The sequence below is a fragment of the Sceloporus undulatus genome, chromosome 1 (genome assembly GCF_019175285.1).
Source record: "Sceloporus undulatus isolate JIND9_A2432 ecotype Alabama chromosome 1, SceUnd_v1.1, whole genome shotgun sequence".
NCBI lineage: Eukaryota > Metazoa > Chordata > Lepidosauria > Squamata > Phrynosomatidae > Sceloporus > Sceloporus undulatus.
In genome coordinates this window covers 334464283-334479165 of record NC_056522.1, presented here as the reverse complement: position 1 = coordinate 334479165, position 14883 = coordinate 334464283, and the positions used below count along the sequence as shown (strand labels likewise).

General features: G+C 38.3%; 1 protein-coding gene across 2 annotated transcripts in view; it reads left to right on the top strand.

Moving 5' to 3' along the window:
• Positions 1–14365, top strand: part of BAZ1A (bromodomain adjacent to zinc finger domain 1A) — a 66075-nt gene extending 51710 nt beyond the window's left edge. For both annotated transcript variants that reach the window (XM_042455965.1, XM_042455966.1), the window contains exons 19-28: positions 162–325; positions 453–607; positions 1534–1682; positions 5585–5665; positions 6938–7185; positions 7271–7494; positions 9177–9658; positions 10535–10677; positions 13018–13105; positions 13428–14365. In XM_042455965.1, coding sequence (XP_042311899.1) covers positions 162–325; positions 453–607; positions 1534–1682; positions 5585–5665; positions 6938–7185; positions 7271–7494; positions 9177–9658; positions 10535–10677; positions 13018–13105; positions 13428–13618 — 1925 coding nt within the window. In that variant the 3' untranslated portion in view covers positions 13619–14365. The remainder of the gene's footprint in view (positions 1–161; positions 326–452; positions 608–1533; positions 1683–5584; positions 5666–6937; positions 7186–7270; positions 7495–9176; positions 9659–10534; positions 10678–13017; positions 13106–13427) is intronic.
• Positions 14366–14883: the final 518 nt, after the last annotated feature.

Sequence of the window (14883 nt, the reverse complement as noted above, 5' to 3'; positions counted from 1 at the left end):
TTTATTAGGAAAGCTAGGAATACGGAGATTAGTATACATCTTAATACACATCATAGATGATTCATTAAGGTGTTGTCTTTTTAAATCCGAGACTGAAGAAGCTGTAGCATTTGGTCATTTTAACTATGAACTGTTACTTTGAATATTGGTTCTTGTTACAGAGAAACCTCAGAATGAGGCTAAGATACATGCTGGACGGGGAAGAATGCAGAATACTTGTGAAGCCATTCTAACATCTGCAGAAAAACAGCTTGAATTAAGGCTCAGAGATTTTCTTTTGGATATTGAGGACAGAATCTTCCAAGGAACTTTGGGCTCTGTTAAGGTATTTTTTAAACTCTTGCATTTATGGGGAATGTTATTTACAATGCTGCTGAAATCCCCAGACATAAATTGTCTTCGGATTCTTCTGTATGCCAGGCCACTTAGTAATGCATATCATTTGTTTGTAGGTAACAGACAGGCATACTTGGAGAACAGCCTTGGAAAATGGGCAATATGAGCTGCTAAATGGAGAAATAAAAGAAAATGGTATAATAAAATCTGAGACTGAAGATGCTGAAGAGATGGAAATAGATGATCAAGAAAAAGTTTTGATAAAAGACAGGTAAGAGAATTTTCAAGACTAGCTGATCTGCATTTCTCCACTAGTTCTCCTTAAATTCAGCAAAGAATAAAATGATTTATTAACCAATTAACAAAAGCTGCAGTCCTGTAGCCCCTTGGAAGGTGTCCCAGGCCTATAAGAGATATAGTAGAATGCCCTTTGCCCACAGAGAAGAAGGCACTTATTCCCATGCAGTAGTGGGAATGTCCACCACCATAGTTTCTCTTCCATGGGAAATCCAGTGGAGGGGACAAAAAAAAGTATGTAGAGAGAGTATGTAGCTAACTCTCCAGTTCCCAAGAATCTTTTGGGCGAGTTTGTTCAGCCAAGGTTGAGGGTCAGCAGAGGTAAGGCTGTTTGTTTTGTTTTGGCCTAGTGGAGGCTTGCTTGTGTGTGCAGTAGTGTCTATTGTTCTAGTGTACTTTACCACCTGCTTCTGTGCTCATTATCACTCTGTTGTTATATTGAGTGTGGACCCAGGCCTGAGCTTTGGCTCAGGTGAAAGGAGTCAGAGACTTGCCTGGGGAAGGAGCTAGAAGTCAGTAGCTCTATATGGTTATAGCCCCAGTCTCTTGAGCTTGGTCATAATAGTCAAACTATTTTGACTGTTATAGAGAAATAAGGCAAATAGAGCAAGGACCCAACAGTGAGAGGGGAAGAACTTTACATAGGCAGCTAGCAGGGAGGACCCATGGTCTTAGATGTCTCTACACGAATGCACAGAGCATGGGGAATAAACAAGATGAACTTGAACTACTAGCACAAAAAAGAAATATGATACGATAGCCATCACTGAAATCGGATGGATAAGTCTCATGACTGGAATATAGTAATAGAGGGCCAGGTGGAGAGAATCTGGATAAAAATTAATTGGGGGGGGGGGGAACAATAGGGATATTACAGACTGTATTTCAATTTTATTTTAGATTGATTGGATTAAAACCTGAACCTCGAAGCACTGTTTCAACTAATACAAGCACTCCACAGCCTGTGAATAATGCAGTCAATTATTTGGCATTGGCACTGCTGAAAATACAGCAAGGCATTGAACGCAAATTCCTCAAAGCCCCACTTGGTAAGTTCTCTAGAGCCCTCTGCTCGCTCAACTGAGTCTGATTTATAAAGGATAAACTAGGTCTGATCCAAAGATTGTTTAGTTACTGTATTAAACAGCTTGTTACATCAAGAAATCTAAAAATTGGCAGTGCTTGTTCTGGAGCTGCCTTCCAGAACTACTACTCTAGCCTGGGTTGAGGTGGGGAAAAATGAGTTAAGGAGAAAGGTAGATTGTACTAGTCTTGTAACAGTGCCTAAACCCTAGATTGACTTTGTTGCTTTACTGTGTGTGAGAACATACAAGATTTGCAAACTGTAATCAGCTTTCAAGTGTTGAGGTAGTCAAGTGATAAGGATGGAAGCAGTACAGAGCTTGGAAACCTTATCTCAACCTGGTAGCATTAGCATTAGTGTTAACATTAGTAATTCCTTTATTGTTTTAAAATTTGTCAGTATTCATCTTAGTGCTGCTTTGAGGAAGTAACACTTTAAACATTTTAAAAGTCCTTTAAAAGAGATCTAACCTCCCTCGGAGCCTAAAAATAATGTTTTGGAAAATTGTAATGTGTTTCCAATATTTGTGTACTACTTTTCATTTTAGAAATCCCAACATAGTTCACAATAAAATGGTGTTTAAAAATACCAAACCATTAATTAATAACCAGGGATTAGAAATCTGCAGAAACATTCAAAACTGGGTGCTTGCCTGATTTTAATTGAAAGGCACTCAGCCACATGGGCAGACTGTTGCATATCTCAGTACCTTGTAAAGTTAGGTTGCTATGTACATGGAATGGGTCTTTCTCTGTAGCAGCAGCCCAACTGTAGAACTCCCTATCCAAGAAAGTTAGGCTGGCTCAGTCTCTTTTGATCTTCCAGCTTCTGCCAAAATAATATTTTTAATAGATTTTTGTGGGTTTTTCAGGCTATGTGACACAAATGCTGTTTATGTTTGAAATTGCTCTTTAACTTTAAAAACTGTATTTTAGGATTGTTTAAATTTAGATTGTTTTAAAAGTTTGTAAAGTGTATTTTAAATCTGTTTTTTAAAATATTTTTGTTTTTGTACTGTTTAAAATATTTTTTCATTTGTTCATTGCCTTGGGAGACAATATGGGCTGAGAGGGAATATAGAAATATCTTAAACAACAACATAAACAAACCAGCTACGGGGAAGAGCAGAGGTCAAGTACAAGAAGCATTGTGTCTAATGAAGCAGCTGGATTGAAACTGAAAATCTATAAGTTGCTGACACACACAGAAATGAAACAAAAGTCGGAAGCTGCAAACCATGAGTTTTCAAGAATTGAACAGGGCAGTTGATGACTGGGGCTCTTGGAGCTCTGTCATTCATAATGTCACGTAAATCGAAGTTGACCTGAAGACAAAGGAAAAGAGCATTACCCTTGGTGAATGCTACTGCAGAGAAAGCTCTCTGCATCACAACCAAATGAAATTCAGTAGACTGTTGTACAGTAAGCTAATCGGCCTTTCATCGTACCCCCACCCCAGAATATAAGTTTCTCAGATAAGGCCTTGTAAACCCAAAGTAATACCTTGAGCGTCCAACCTTCAGATTATCAAATCATGGGTCACTGTAACCAAGGTACCTTTGTCCAGGAATGCTTGTATCTGCTGTACACAGCAAAAGTGCCAGCAGTGTGCTTTGTTATTGAGGTTACGTATACCTCTTGTACAGGTGTGGATCGAAGAGCTCATGCTGACCATGCACCTGTCCCCATAGGAGAAATGCACTCCACCCAGGATAGGTAAATTTTGGAATCCTGGACCAGGAACTAATTGTCCTCAGGACACCTATCTTTCCAGGATTCGCCATTAGTTTATTTCACCCTTATTCCGGCCCACCACTATCTCCAGACACCAGTTCAGGTTGTATATGGCCTCATCTTATCTGAGTGTAACAGAGAAATAGAGTTGAGTTCCATTTGTGTAATGATTATACCCAACACCAAACTCAGATGACTACCTCCAGTGATTACCTGCAGATGTTGAAAAACATTAAGGGCAGAATTATCACACCTCACAGCACTGAATTGCCACTGTAATACAATCCCACTCTCTGGAGCCAATCCTTCAGGTAGGACAGTGCACCCTACAGTTCCTCACAAAGCCTATCCAGGAAGATACCTTGGTCAGTGGTATGAGACACCACTGAGACATCAAGGAAGAGCAACAGAGCCATATTCCTTTGGTTCTTCTTATTATGAAAGTCATTATCCATCTGACTAAGACTGAATAGAGTACTGAAGCCAGACACAAATGGCTCGAAATAATCCATATTATCCAACAACCTCTATATTTATGCCACAACCATCCTCTCAAATATTTAGGACAAAAAGGGAGGTATTTGTAACTGGAAAAGCAGTGTAGTTCTTAAAAATCTCCAAGTCAGTTATAGATCAGTGTTGCTCTACGATTCTGTTCTGCTCCCCCTTTTCATTGTCAGTATAAAAATACTGTTTGTTTCCCCTTGTTACTGCAAAAGGTACTGTGTTCCAGGTAACATTATTAGTAACACATCTTCCAAGCTCTAGGTATGTGCACGTAAACCTAAGACATCACTACTACTTTCAAAAGAGAAAGCACCTGTTGCAGTCTGTATCATGCTACCACTGTCTTACAGTTATATCAGGAGTGTGGGTCACAATAAATAAACTGTACTATGGTGGCAAAAATGTTTTATGTGATGGAATTGCCATAATAATAATAATAGAACCCTGGCAAAATCCCAAATATTCATTTAGATGTATCTTATATTTAGCTGAGTACTGTGTTCTCAACAACATGATTCATATTCCTATGAACTTCCTTCTGTCTCTTGCATATTTTGCAGAAATAACTGAACAAACATTAAATATATTTCATGAAAAGGAGATCATTTCTCCACTTAATGTAGCTCTCAGAAACTGTAACAAGTGAACCAAAATTACTGTCCCTTGCATGAAAGACAGATTGCCTCTTAACATAACTTGAAAACTGCAACAACTGATTCTGTAACTAATGTTTCCATTTGCTACATAAAGAAAAGGTTCACAATCAGGACAATAGAACTGTTTGTTACAACTAAGAATTAAATGTTTTCATTTACTATTATGATAGTACAGTGCGTCCATGTTATACGCAGGTGCGCCTTACGTGGCTTTCAGCATATATATGCTGGAAGCTGCTTCAAAAAAACCCCTGGTGCGCCCCGAAAGAAATAATGAGGCACGCGCTGTGCGCATGAGCCCTATTATGCATTTTTTCCCTTATGGGGGGGGAGGTCCAGAATGGATCCCCCACATAAGGGAAGGTCCCACTGTATTATTCTTGGGATTATTTTTTCAAATTCTAATCAAATTCATCAATTTTACAAAATGAAAGACTGGATTAGCCACTTTAGATGCTTGCTTCAATTTCTAAGAGTTGCAGGTGGTGGTTGATTTCTGCCCATTTCATGAACATGAACTTTTGTTCACTTGCTACAGTTTCTGGGAATTGCATTAAAATAAACTGTTAAGTGGAACTATAGATTTAAATTATGTCTACTTTGTGAACAAAAATCGCCACACTCACAGTTGGAAGAGACCGCAAGAGCCACCCATGCAAGAATATACAATCAGAGCATCCCGAACAGATGATCATCCAGCCTCTGTTTAAAAACCTCCAAAGAAGGAGTCTCTACCACTCTCTCAGGCAGCGTGTTCTACTTCCAAACAGCTCTTACCATCAGAAAGTTCTTCTTAATGTGTGTGCTAACTGGTTTCACATCAGGATTTTCCCCCATGTTATTGTAAATTCTGTTTTACAGCTACAATGTCAATAAAATGTACTTTTGAGGAGATGGAGTGAGTATGCTCATGAAAAGTTGAATTATATTCCCAAACCAGGCAAGAAATAACTATGTGCATTTATCACTAGGCGATGCAGAAGAAAATAAGAGAGACCAAAAAGGAGACAAAAGGAAGAAGAGAGAAGAAGATCAGTCTGGTCAGAAAGATGGTAAATTATTTACATTATTCTATATATGAACACAGTGTACCACTTTATTGTGGCCATCAGCTTGTGAGCAATAAGAACTGACATATTTATAAATGGCTTCTATATATTTTTATGACTTTGTAATGGTTGATTTAATAACCATTTTTTCTGTTAATGAATTCTTGTGAAACAAAAGGAAGGGACATTTGGAGAAATTCAAGAAATGTTTGTTTGTTTGTTTTAAAAAAACAACCCAAAACCCTAAGGCATCAAGAAGAAAAATGGAAAGTTGAGGAGAGCTGCAAGGGAGTGAAATGGGTTGCTGGAAGTAGATATGGCACTCTGCAAGTCCTGCTTAGGAGATGAGATGAGAATACACTGCTTTGTTACAGATACAGTTTGGTGTGTACATTTGGAATGGATAAATGCATGTTTAGCAATGGCCACTGCTTTATGTATATTTTATGGCAACAAATTCTCTTAATATATTTTTCATCGTATAAAGATCTTCTCTTAGGGGCAAAGCAAATGTCCCCGTAGGAATGGTCTCCAGCAATATCACACTAGGACTGCAGCAACTGCATGCCCTGCTTCTAAAGCAGGCCACCACCATGGTCCCAAGTCAGCACTTCCAGGAGCCAGGTCTCCTTAAAGGTCCAGCATTTACTCCTTTAGCACAGCTTCAGAGTGGCTTCCAGCTGCTTTGGAGGTTTGCATCATAAACGAAATGCCCTCAGTTTCCGGGAAGCTGATTTATTTGGTCCATGCATTTTTGGCCTTTGTCTGTCTTAACACATATCGCCCATTGATTAGGTGATTCTGTGCTCAGTTTGCTTGAAGTAAAAACTCATTAGCTTTCCCTCATAGGTTACATGCTCCAACCTTGACCTTACTGGTCCTATTCTGCCCTATTTCACCTCTCACTATTTCACTTTTTTAAGATGATGTAATGAAAACTATACAGATATTCCAAATGTAATCACATAGCAGAGTAATAGAAAGGTTCTGCAATACTAGTAGTTCTACTTTCATATTCTTCTATTGCTGCTCTTTGCCTTCACCTGTTTGATTAGTTTTTGATTCCTAAGCAGACCAGTCCTCTTATTCTATGACTATGTTTAGATTTCTTATCAAAAGCTTTTTGGAGATCCAGATGTTCTGCCAAATCATATGTACTGATACTCAGAAAAATTAAACTCATACTGAAGCAGAAATTATCTTTGTAAAAGCCAATTTGATTCCCCCCCCCCCCAACAAAGCATAACTACTTTTTTTGTTTTGTCTGTTGCTAAGATGCCAGTGATAGTGGCCGTTCCCACAAAACAGTATTGGACCGCTGGAAGGAATCGTTGCTTGCTTCTGCTAGCCTGTCTCAAGTCTTTCTTCACCTCTCTACACTGGAACGAAGTATAATCTGGTCTAAATCCATTTTAAATGCTCGTTGCAAAATGTGCAGAAAGAAAGGAGATGCTGAAAGCATGGTGTTGTGTGATGGCTGTGATCGAGGCTATCATATATACTGTATAAGACCCAAACTTAAGGTAACCATGCATTTTAACTTGAAAAATAATATTGTGATCTTAAGCGGTGGTCGGGTTTTGCTAATTCATGCTAGCTCTTTGTTAGGCTGTTCCAGATGGAAATTGGCTTTGTCCAGAATGTCGACCAAAGCAACGTTCTAGGCGCCTTTCATCCCGTCAAAGACCTTCTCTGGAAAGTGATGAAGAGGCAGAAGAACAAACTGAAGATGACATAAATGAAGCTAGTTATGAGGGAATAAGCGAAGAGGATGATGATGAAGAGGAAGATGATGGTGATGATTCTGATTCTCAAGATGAGGATGACCAAAGGTAAAATGGGCTTAGTCAACATTTTAAATAAACTGAGCACAAAGTTCAATATCACCACTGATGTCAGTGGGTGCCATTCTTTCTGCTTCTCTTATCCCATCTTTGCACCTCCTTGAGTGCAGTCTCATATTTTCAGTTTTCAAAAACACATTGGCATTGTAGAACTTGTAGATTTATCGTTATAAAATCATTGTACTGTCTTAATAAGTTTGCATACATGTCTTCAGCCACCCAGTAAAGAACAAACATGTGCTGAAGAACGTTGTTGCCAGTAACATGTTGATAAATGATTAATTTACCCAGGGAGGTATAACTTGTTCAATTGTTGCTGTTGCTGTTCACTCTGTGTCTTTCTTGATTTTAAAAATTCACTTATAATAGAATTTTTAGAAGATAGTGAATTACACAGTATTTGAAGGTTCTTCCTTTAAGTCAGTTTCTTCATGAACTGGAATATTTGCAGCTATTAATACTTTTTTTGATTGATAATTTTCTTTGTAGCAGAGTGTACAGAGATGGAACTTGCACTAAATTTCATTTATCCTGAAGAATCACATGCATGCAGTTTGTGGTGCTCTTAAATCCAGATTTTTCACTGAAGGCCAAATTAGTGTTAGTGTCTCAAAGTAACTCCCACCAGCTAGTGCTGCTATATCATCTGATACTTCTCCTGGATAGGATGACCCTGATGTAATTATCAGTTTAGACTACAGCCAACATTGAATATAGTGAAATATTATCTAATTCAAAATGTAGTTACGAGTTTTTGGCTGGGACCAGTATGTGAAACCATACACCATTTTTAACTGTATGCACTAGTAATTTGTCTGTCTGTAAGTAACAGGAACTTATTTGAGAACTCTGTATAGCTTGGGTCCAGGGTACTTCATGAAAAAGTCCCCATTTATTGGATTTTCCATGTCCTGAAACCTTAATGAAGGACCTCCTTTAGTTAAAGTGTGGCACTTGGCAATTAGGTAGAGAGCCTTTTTAGTTTTAGATAATTTTATTTATGACATGATTTCCTTTGAGAGGCTTGTCTGGCGCCTACTTCACTATCTTTTTAGTACTAGCCAGAGACTTTTCTGTTTTCTCAGGCTTTTATATACTGTGCCAGCTTTAGCTGCTGTTTACATCTATTTTAATTTTTATGGCTACCCTAAGATGGTTATATGAAAGAGTAATGTGTATATTTAAAAAATAAAGACATTAATAATAATAATAAAATTTATTTCTATTTCCCGCCTCTCCCTGCGGATCGAGGTGGCATTACAGCAGTCAGCAAATATACTGCTGTATATTATATCAACAATAAAAACATGTATATATTACTGTCATTAAAATACAGTTGGTCGACTCTCCGTAAAAAAATACAATACTAACAGAGGTGAGAATTTAACAGCAGGTTTGTTGGGTAGGCTCGCCAGAAGAGATCTGACTTCAGTGCCTTCTTGAAATCATCTAAGGTGATAATAAGACGGCTCTCTTCTGGCAAATCATCCCACAACTTAGGGGCCATGGCAAAAAATTAGTGGTGCAATTCTCCCATGGGGGGAGCTAGTTGAGTTCATTTATATGGTTTTGTTCATTTATATAGAATTTGAGTATAGAATTATGCACTTTTAAGGCTACAGACAAGAAAGGATGCTGTAGCACATTAATATTTGTGTAACTATTTGCAGCTTACCCAGATCAGAAAAACCTCAGGTAAAACTTGCTTTAAGAACAAGAACTGCAAAACTTACTACCACCATTTCAAGGCAATGCAGCCAGCCACAGAGTACCGGAAGATACAGTTCTAGGAGTCAGCAGAATACACCTAAATCAACTGGATCTTACAAAGCTACTGGGAAAGTGATTAGAAAAACAAAGTCTGCTCCTCCATCTGTAACAAAATCATCACGACCTAACAGCCGTACTACTCGTCACAATCGCAGTTTGCTACAAGCAGATGCATTCATAGAGTTAACCAGTCCACGAAGGCAACGCAGAGGAAGGAAAACAGCAGATAATACTCCTGCTAACAGTCCTTTGAATTCTCTTGGCTTCAGAATTGTTGACACTGTGGTATCAAGTGAAAAGAAAAGCGCTCAAGTTCCTATAGTAAAAAATCATCTGCTGGATTCAGAGCCCAAAAGGAGGGGTAGGAAACGACAACTTACAGGTAAGTTGAATCCTTTAATTATAATAGTATTGGCTATAGAACAAATCAGTTCATTTTGGGATTTCAGATCTTGGCTGTCTAATGAAATAGGTCATTGTGGCCCCACCTTGATGCATTTTAAAACCTGTCTGGAGTGGGAGCCCAGTTAAGCTAGAAAACAGAAAATTCCAGAGTAACACAAAGTCTTTAGAAAAGGTATCTAGGGTAGATGGATGAGGGTGGTTGGTTGAACTTTGTATATGAGATGACGTCATTGTTCTCTTTTCCTCATGCTTACTGAAGTGCCTGGGAGGAAGCTTCTCACTTTGAAACAAACAAAATATAGGGTCTGTAAATACCTGAAATAGCCAAAAGTAGTGAAACATCCTTAAAGAAGGTGTGTGGGTGTGTGTGTGTGTGTGTGTGTGTGTGTGTGTGTGTGTGTGGTCATTACTGTATAAACTCGTGTATAAGTCAAGCTCATATACAAGTCAAGGGCAGGTTTTAAAGCTAAAATTATGACTGTTGCTATGATCCATGGATAAGTGGAGAGTAAAACTCAATTATGTAACAAACAAATCTTTTCCTCTTCTTTAAGGGCTGCCTTTCTTTCTCTAGTTTGGGCAAGGGAGTGGTATTGGAGTGGGAGCAATGCTTCCATGTTCCACTATGCCCATAGGGACTTCTCGCCTATGTCTCTTGTCTACCTTTCTGCTGGATCTCTGTTTTAGCACTGACTCATATAAAGATTGACCCCAAGTTTTTGGGGATTGTTTTTTGTCAAATTTATTTTTTTACTTATATACGAGTATACAGTATATGGTATTAACTTATTTAATATCCTGCCTTTCTTCCAAAATGGATAAAATAATTTGTTTTTTGGCTCTTTTTCTCTAGAACCTTCTCAAATGCCATTGAATAGGAGGAGTTCAGGACGCCAGGGTGGAGTACATGAATTGTCTGCTTTTGAACAGCTTGTTGTGGAACTAGTACGTCATGATGACAGCTGGCCTTTCATGAAGTTAGTTTCTAAAATCCAGGTAATTATGCTAGTTTCATTCAATACTAGGCTTAGGTTAAATGATTAAGATGAAATCCTGTGAGTAGAGGAGCAATGTTGTCACAGGAATTGCAAATGTTTATCCTTGTAGAAAAGAATATTTTAGTTTATACTGTTACCAGAGAACTCTTTTAAGTGGGATATATAAGAAACTGGTAAGACTGTTGATCACATGAGGCTTTTGCATCTTATTTGTTATTGTGAGACACAGTCTGCATACTTGAGAAACAAATGGTATATAATATTGGATTCGTCCCCCAAAATTCTTGCTATTCAATCCTCAGTTGCTTTTGAATGATGCAGAAAAAATGTAATAAAACCAAATTATGGAATATCAGTGGAAGAAGTACTTGTGTTTTAATTAAAAGGTGCTAGTATGTCATTAGATGATACGATTAGCAGATTTTAAAGATCTGCTTGATACTGAATTCTGTTAAATATACTTTCATAGCTACATAAAACATAAGATCTTCTAACCAATCAATGATAGGTAGCTGTACATGTATCTATAAATACCATAGAGTTTTCTAATACAAAATGAATACACTACAATACTTCCTGTCAGAAAGGCCCCGTCATTGTATATGCCCAGAAAGGATATTGGTTTGAATTTGTGGAGATGATGTGCACGGTTATAAAATCAACTGTATTGTATTAATTAATTGTAAGAGAAAGGTCAGTGATGTCAGTAACTGATTCTGAAATTATTGACAATGGAAAGTGAAACCTTGAAGTGGAAGCCTTGAAGCTTTCATAGACTTCAGTCTACTTTCTTAGATGTTTTAGTGGTAGTTCACTATCATTCTTAAAGTGTTCAGGTGGAACAGCAAAGTACCATGCACATTTGTAGCATATTCTGAATTTCACACTTGAAAAATAGCCCGATAGATGGATCAGTTTCCTGTCACACACCTCTTCATTCACAGCCCTGTGCTCCTTTGGCAACTCCCTGGTATGATAAGTTCCCTCATTTCAATTCTGGGATAGCTGCAATCACATGACATGAGGAGCCTGATTCTCTTTCTTGCTCACGCTTCCACCTCCCCCTTGCTAACTTTAGGGTGAAACAGATGCCCTGAAGAGGCAGTGTGACACCACCTCTGAGACAGCTGGATTGGGGCTGCAGCAACTGTACACCACAGCCCCAATCCAGCCAGCTTCCACCTCAAATAGGAGTGGAAAAAGTACACTCCTATTTGGAGCAGAAAAAGCCACCCCTTTGCCTCTAGAGCAGTGGTTCCCAACCTGTAGGTCGGGACCCCTTTGGGGGTTGAATGACCCTTTCATGGGGGTCGCCAAAGACCATTGGAAAACACCTATTTAATTACAGTTATGAAGTAGCAATGAAAATAATTTCATGGGTTTGGGTCACCACTACATGAGGAACTGTATTAAAGGATCGCGGCATTAGGAAGGTTGGGAACCACTGCTCTAGAGCTTTTCACTGGCTCTGGTGCAAGTGGTGTCTGAATGCCATGCCACCAAATCACCGGGAAGCTGGAAGGCATATAATCACCAGCGTAGCTTCCAGGCGACTCGAGGGCATGGCGTGTCTAAACACCACACCCCCAAGCTGGCTGGATTTACCAGGCCCTCTATTTTGGCCCTTTGTGTCTTTCATTTATTTAACAGATCATCCTGGCAGAGAGAGAGGGTGATGATGGAAAAGAGATCCTGGCAGAGAGATGTTGGGAAAGGGAGAGGGAGATTGTCCTGGCAGAGAGAGAGAGAGAGAGAGAGAGATGGAAAGATCCTGAGGTCTGGTGAATTGGGGGGGCAAGGGGCGGGAAAGGCAATGAGTCAGCCTGCTTTGGAATAGCAAAGGGGAGGGGGAGAGGATGAGAATCAGACCCCCTCATGCCATGTGACCCCAATCTCGGAACTGCCATGGGAGGAACTTTATGTGCTTGAGAACAAATGGCACAGCAGCACGTTTGAGAGCTTGTTAACAGATTCCCCCCATGAATTTTAACTACACTTCGGAAGCACAGCGGCAACAAGTGGGAGGCAATGATGTGCAGTAACTACCAGGTAAAAGTGCTTTTGTCTTATTAAGAATCCGTTTTAATCTTATGTGATAATCTCCTTGGAGGTCTCTCATACACATAGTCTCCATTGACTGAAGTAACAAACCAAAAGTTAGATCTACTAAATAAATGGGATTTACATAAATGTTTTAACATTCAGCAGTTGATTCAGTGGATCTGTTCTAGCTGAGGTTAGCAATTGGATTTAAACGTAGTAAGAGTCTACTTTTGTAATATTACTGGATTATAATAATGACACACTTAATATTTTATGCTTCTTTACAAAAATGCAGGTGCCAGATTATTATGATATCATCAAAAGACCAATTGCCTTAAACATAATCCGTGAAAAAGTGAACAAATGTGAATACAAACTAGCCTGTAAGTAAAATTGCCCAACTAATCTTATTTTTTTTAACTTTATAACTTTTATAACAGTTTATTTACATAGCATCTCAGTGGATTTAGAATAATGAATATTTCCAAGCAAGGATGTACATTTTATGTACTGCAAGAAACCTTCAGTGCCCTATGAGGACATTAGGGCTGGATTTCCCAGCAGTAGACATTCACATGACTAAGCATAATTTAGTTCTAGATGGAATGTTGGAGAGACTGATAGAAACCGTAACTTTGGATACTGTTTTCATAGACAATGTGTAATATTTATGCACTAAAGGCCTATTTGTATTTCTCTTTATAGCGGAATTCATTGAAGATGTTGAGCTGATGTTTTCAAATTGCTTTGAGTATAATCCACGTAATACAAGTGAAGCAAAGGCTGGAACAAGACTCCAGGCATTTTTTCATATTCAGGCTCAAAAGCTTGGATTTCCAGTTGCATCTGGTTACACGGACCATGCTTCTCCAGCAACCAAGAAATCACGAATCTAACCTTTTCCTTCTAAAGGACATTAACTAGAGGAATCTACTTCATTTTCATGGAAAATGAAACACTGAAATCATGCAGCTATACAAAGCAATAACATCTGCCACACCTTGGAAGTGTGGCCTGCACTATGCTCTCAGTTTATTATGCACTCAGGAGAATGTAGGAAAGATTATCTTTGCTACAGTTTTGTTCAGTGTCTAATACTTTTGATAGATAGGTATTGAATAACAGTACTGGTTTACAGTAGCTTTTGTATTTTTAAAGACCAATTTTTATGTCCAAAAGCCTTCCAGAATATTTTTTCAGCACAAGGAAATATTGTCATATTCTTTAGATTTTGTAGGGTCTGTGACATGTTTTGTGAAGGTTCTATTTAGAAAAAAAATCATCTCCATCATAATGGACAAATTAAAAGTCTAAAGTCATTTGACTACAAGTTTTTGACACTACGCAAATGAGTGTGATTTTATATTCTTTAAATTACTGTGCCAGTGCTAGTTGGAAAGATTCAGTCTTACTTTATTAAATAGATATTTATTTAGCATTCAAATAATTTGTGAACTTGTTTTTGTATTTATAAAAAAAATCCTTTGAGGATATAAAAATCCTTAACATTGTTTTCTTTGTGTTTTGTTTATATTTCAAATGAACAATTAATTGTCCTCTTTCTATAGGACAGTTCTTCCAGCACTATATGTTTATACAGTTTTTGTGTGTAAAATAAAAATAAAGTAAGACCATTTTCAAAATTTTGCTTTCTTCTCTGTGTCCTACTGGATGCACCATTCTTGGCTGAAGCTGAGAGTAGATGGCAGGATTGATTGCTACTGCCAAGATACAGCAACAGTGTTTTTAAATGATGTGTACTATATTAATGTTTGACACTGTTTCACAGTGGACTGTCCCAATGCTTGTGTCCATACTATTCATCAGGTGTCTTGGGAACAACTAATTTATTTTTCTAAATTCTGTTTGTTTTGTAGAGGGAGCCTTCAGAAATAATTTGTTGTGGTGGTGGTGTTCCTTCAACTTGTTTCTGACTTACAGTGACCTATCATGGGGTTTTCCTGGTAAGATTTATTCAGAGGGCCTTTGCCTTTGCCTCCTTATCAGGCTGAGAGATTGTTACCTGCTCGAGGTCACCCACTGGGTTTCCATGGTCAAGTAGGGATTCGAACTCTGGTCTCCAGAGTTACAGTCCAATGCTCAAACTGCTACGCCGTGCTGATGTCAGTAATTAGTCAACAATAAAATTAGTTTTATCTGA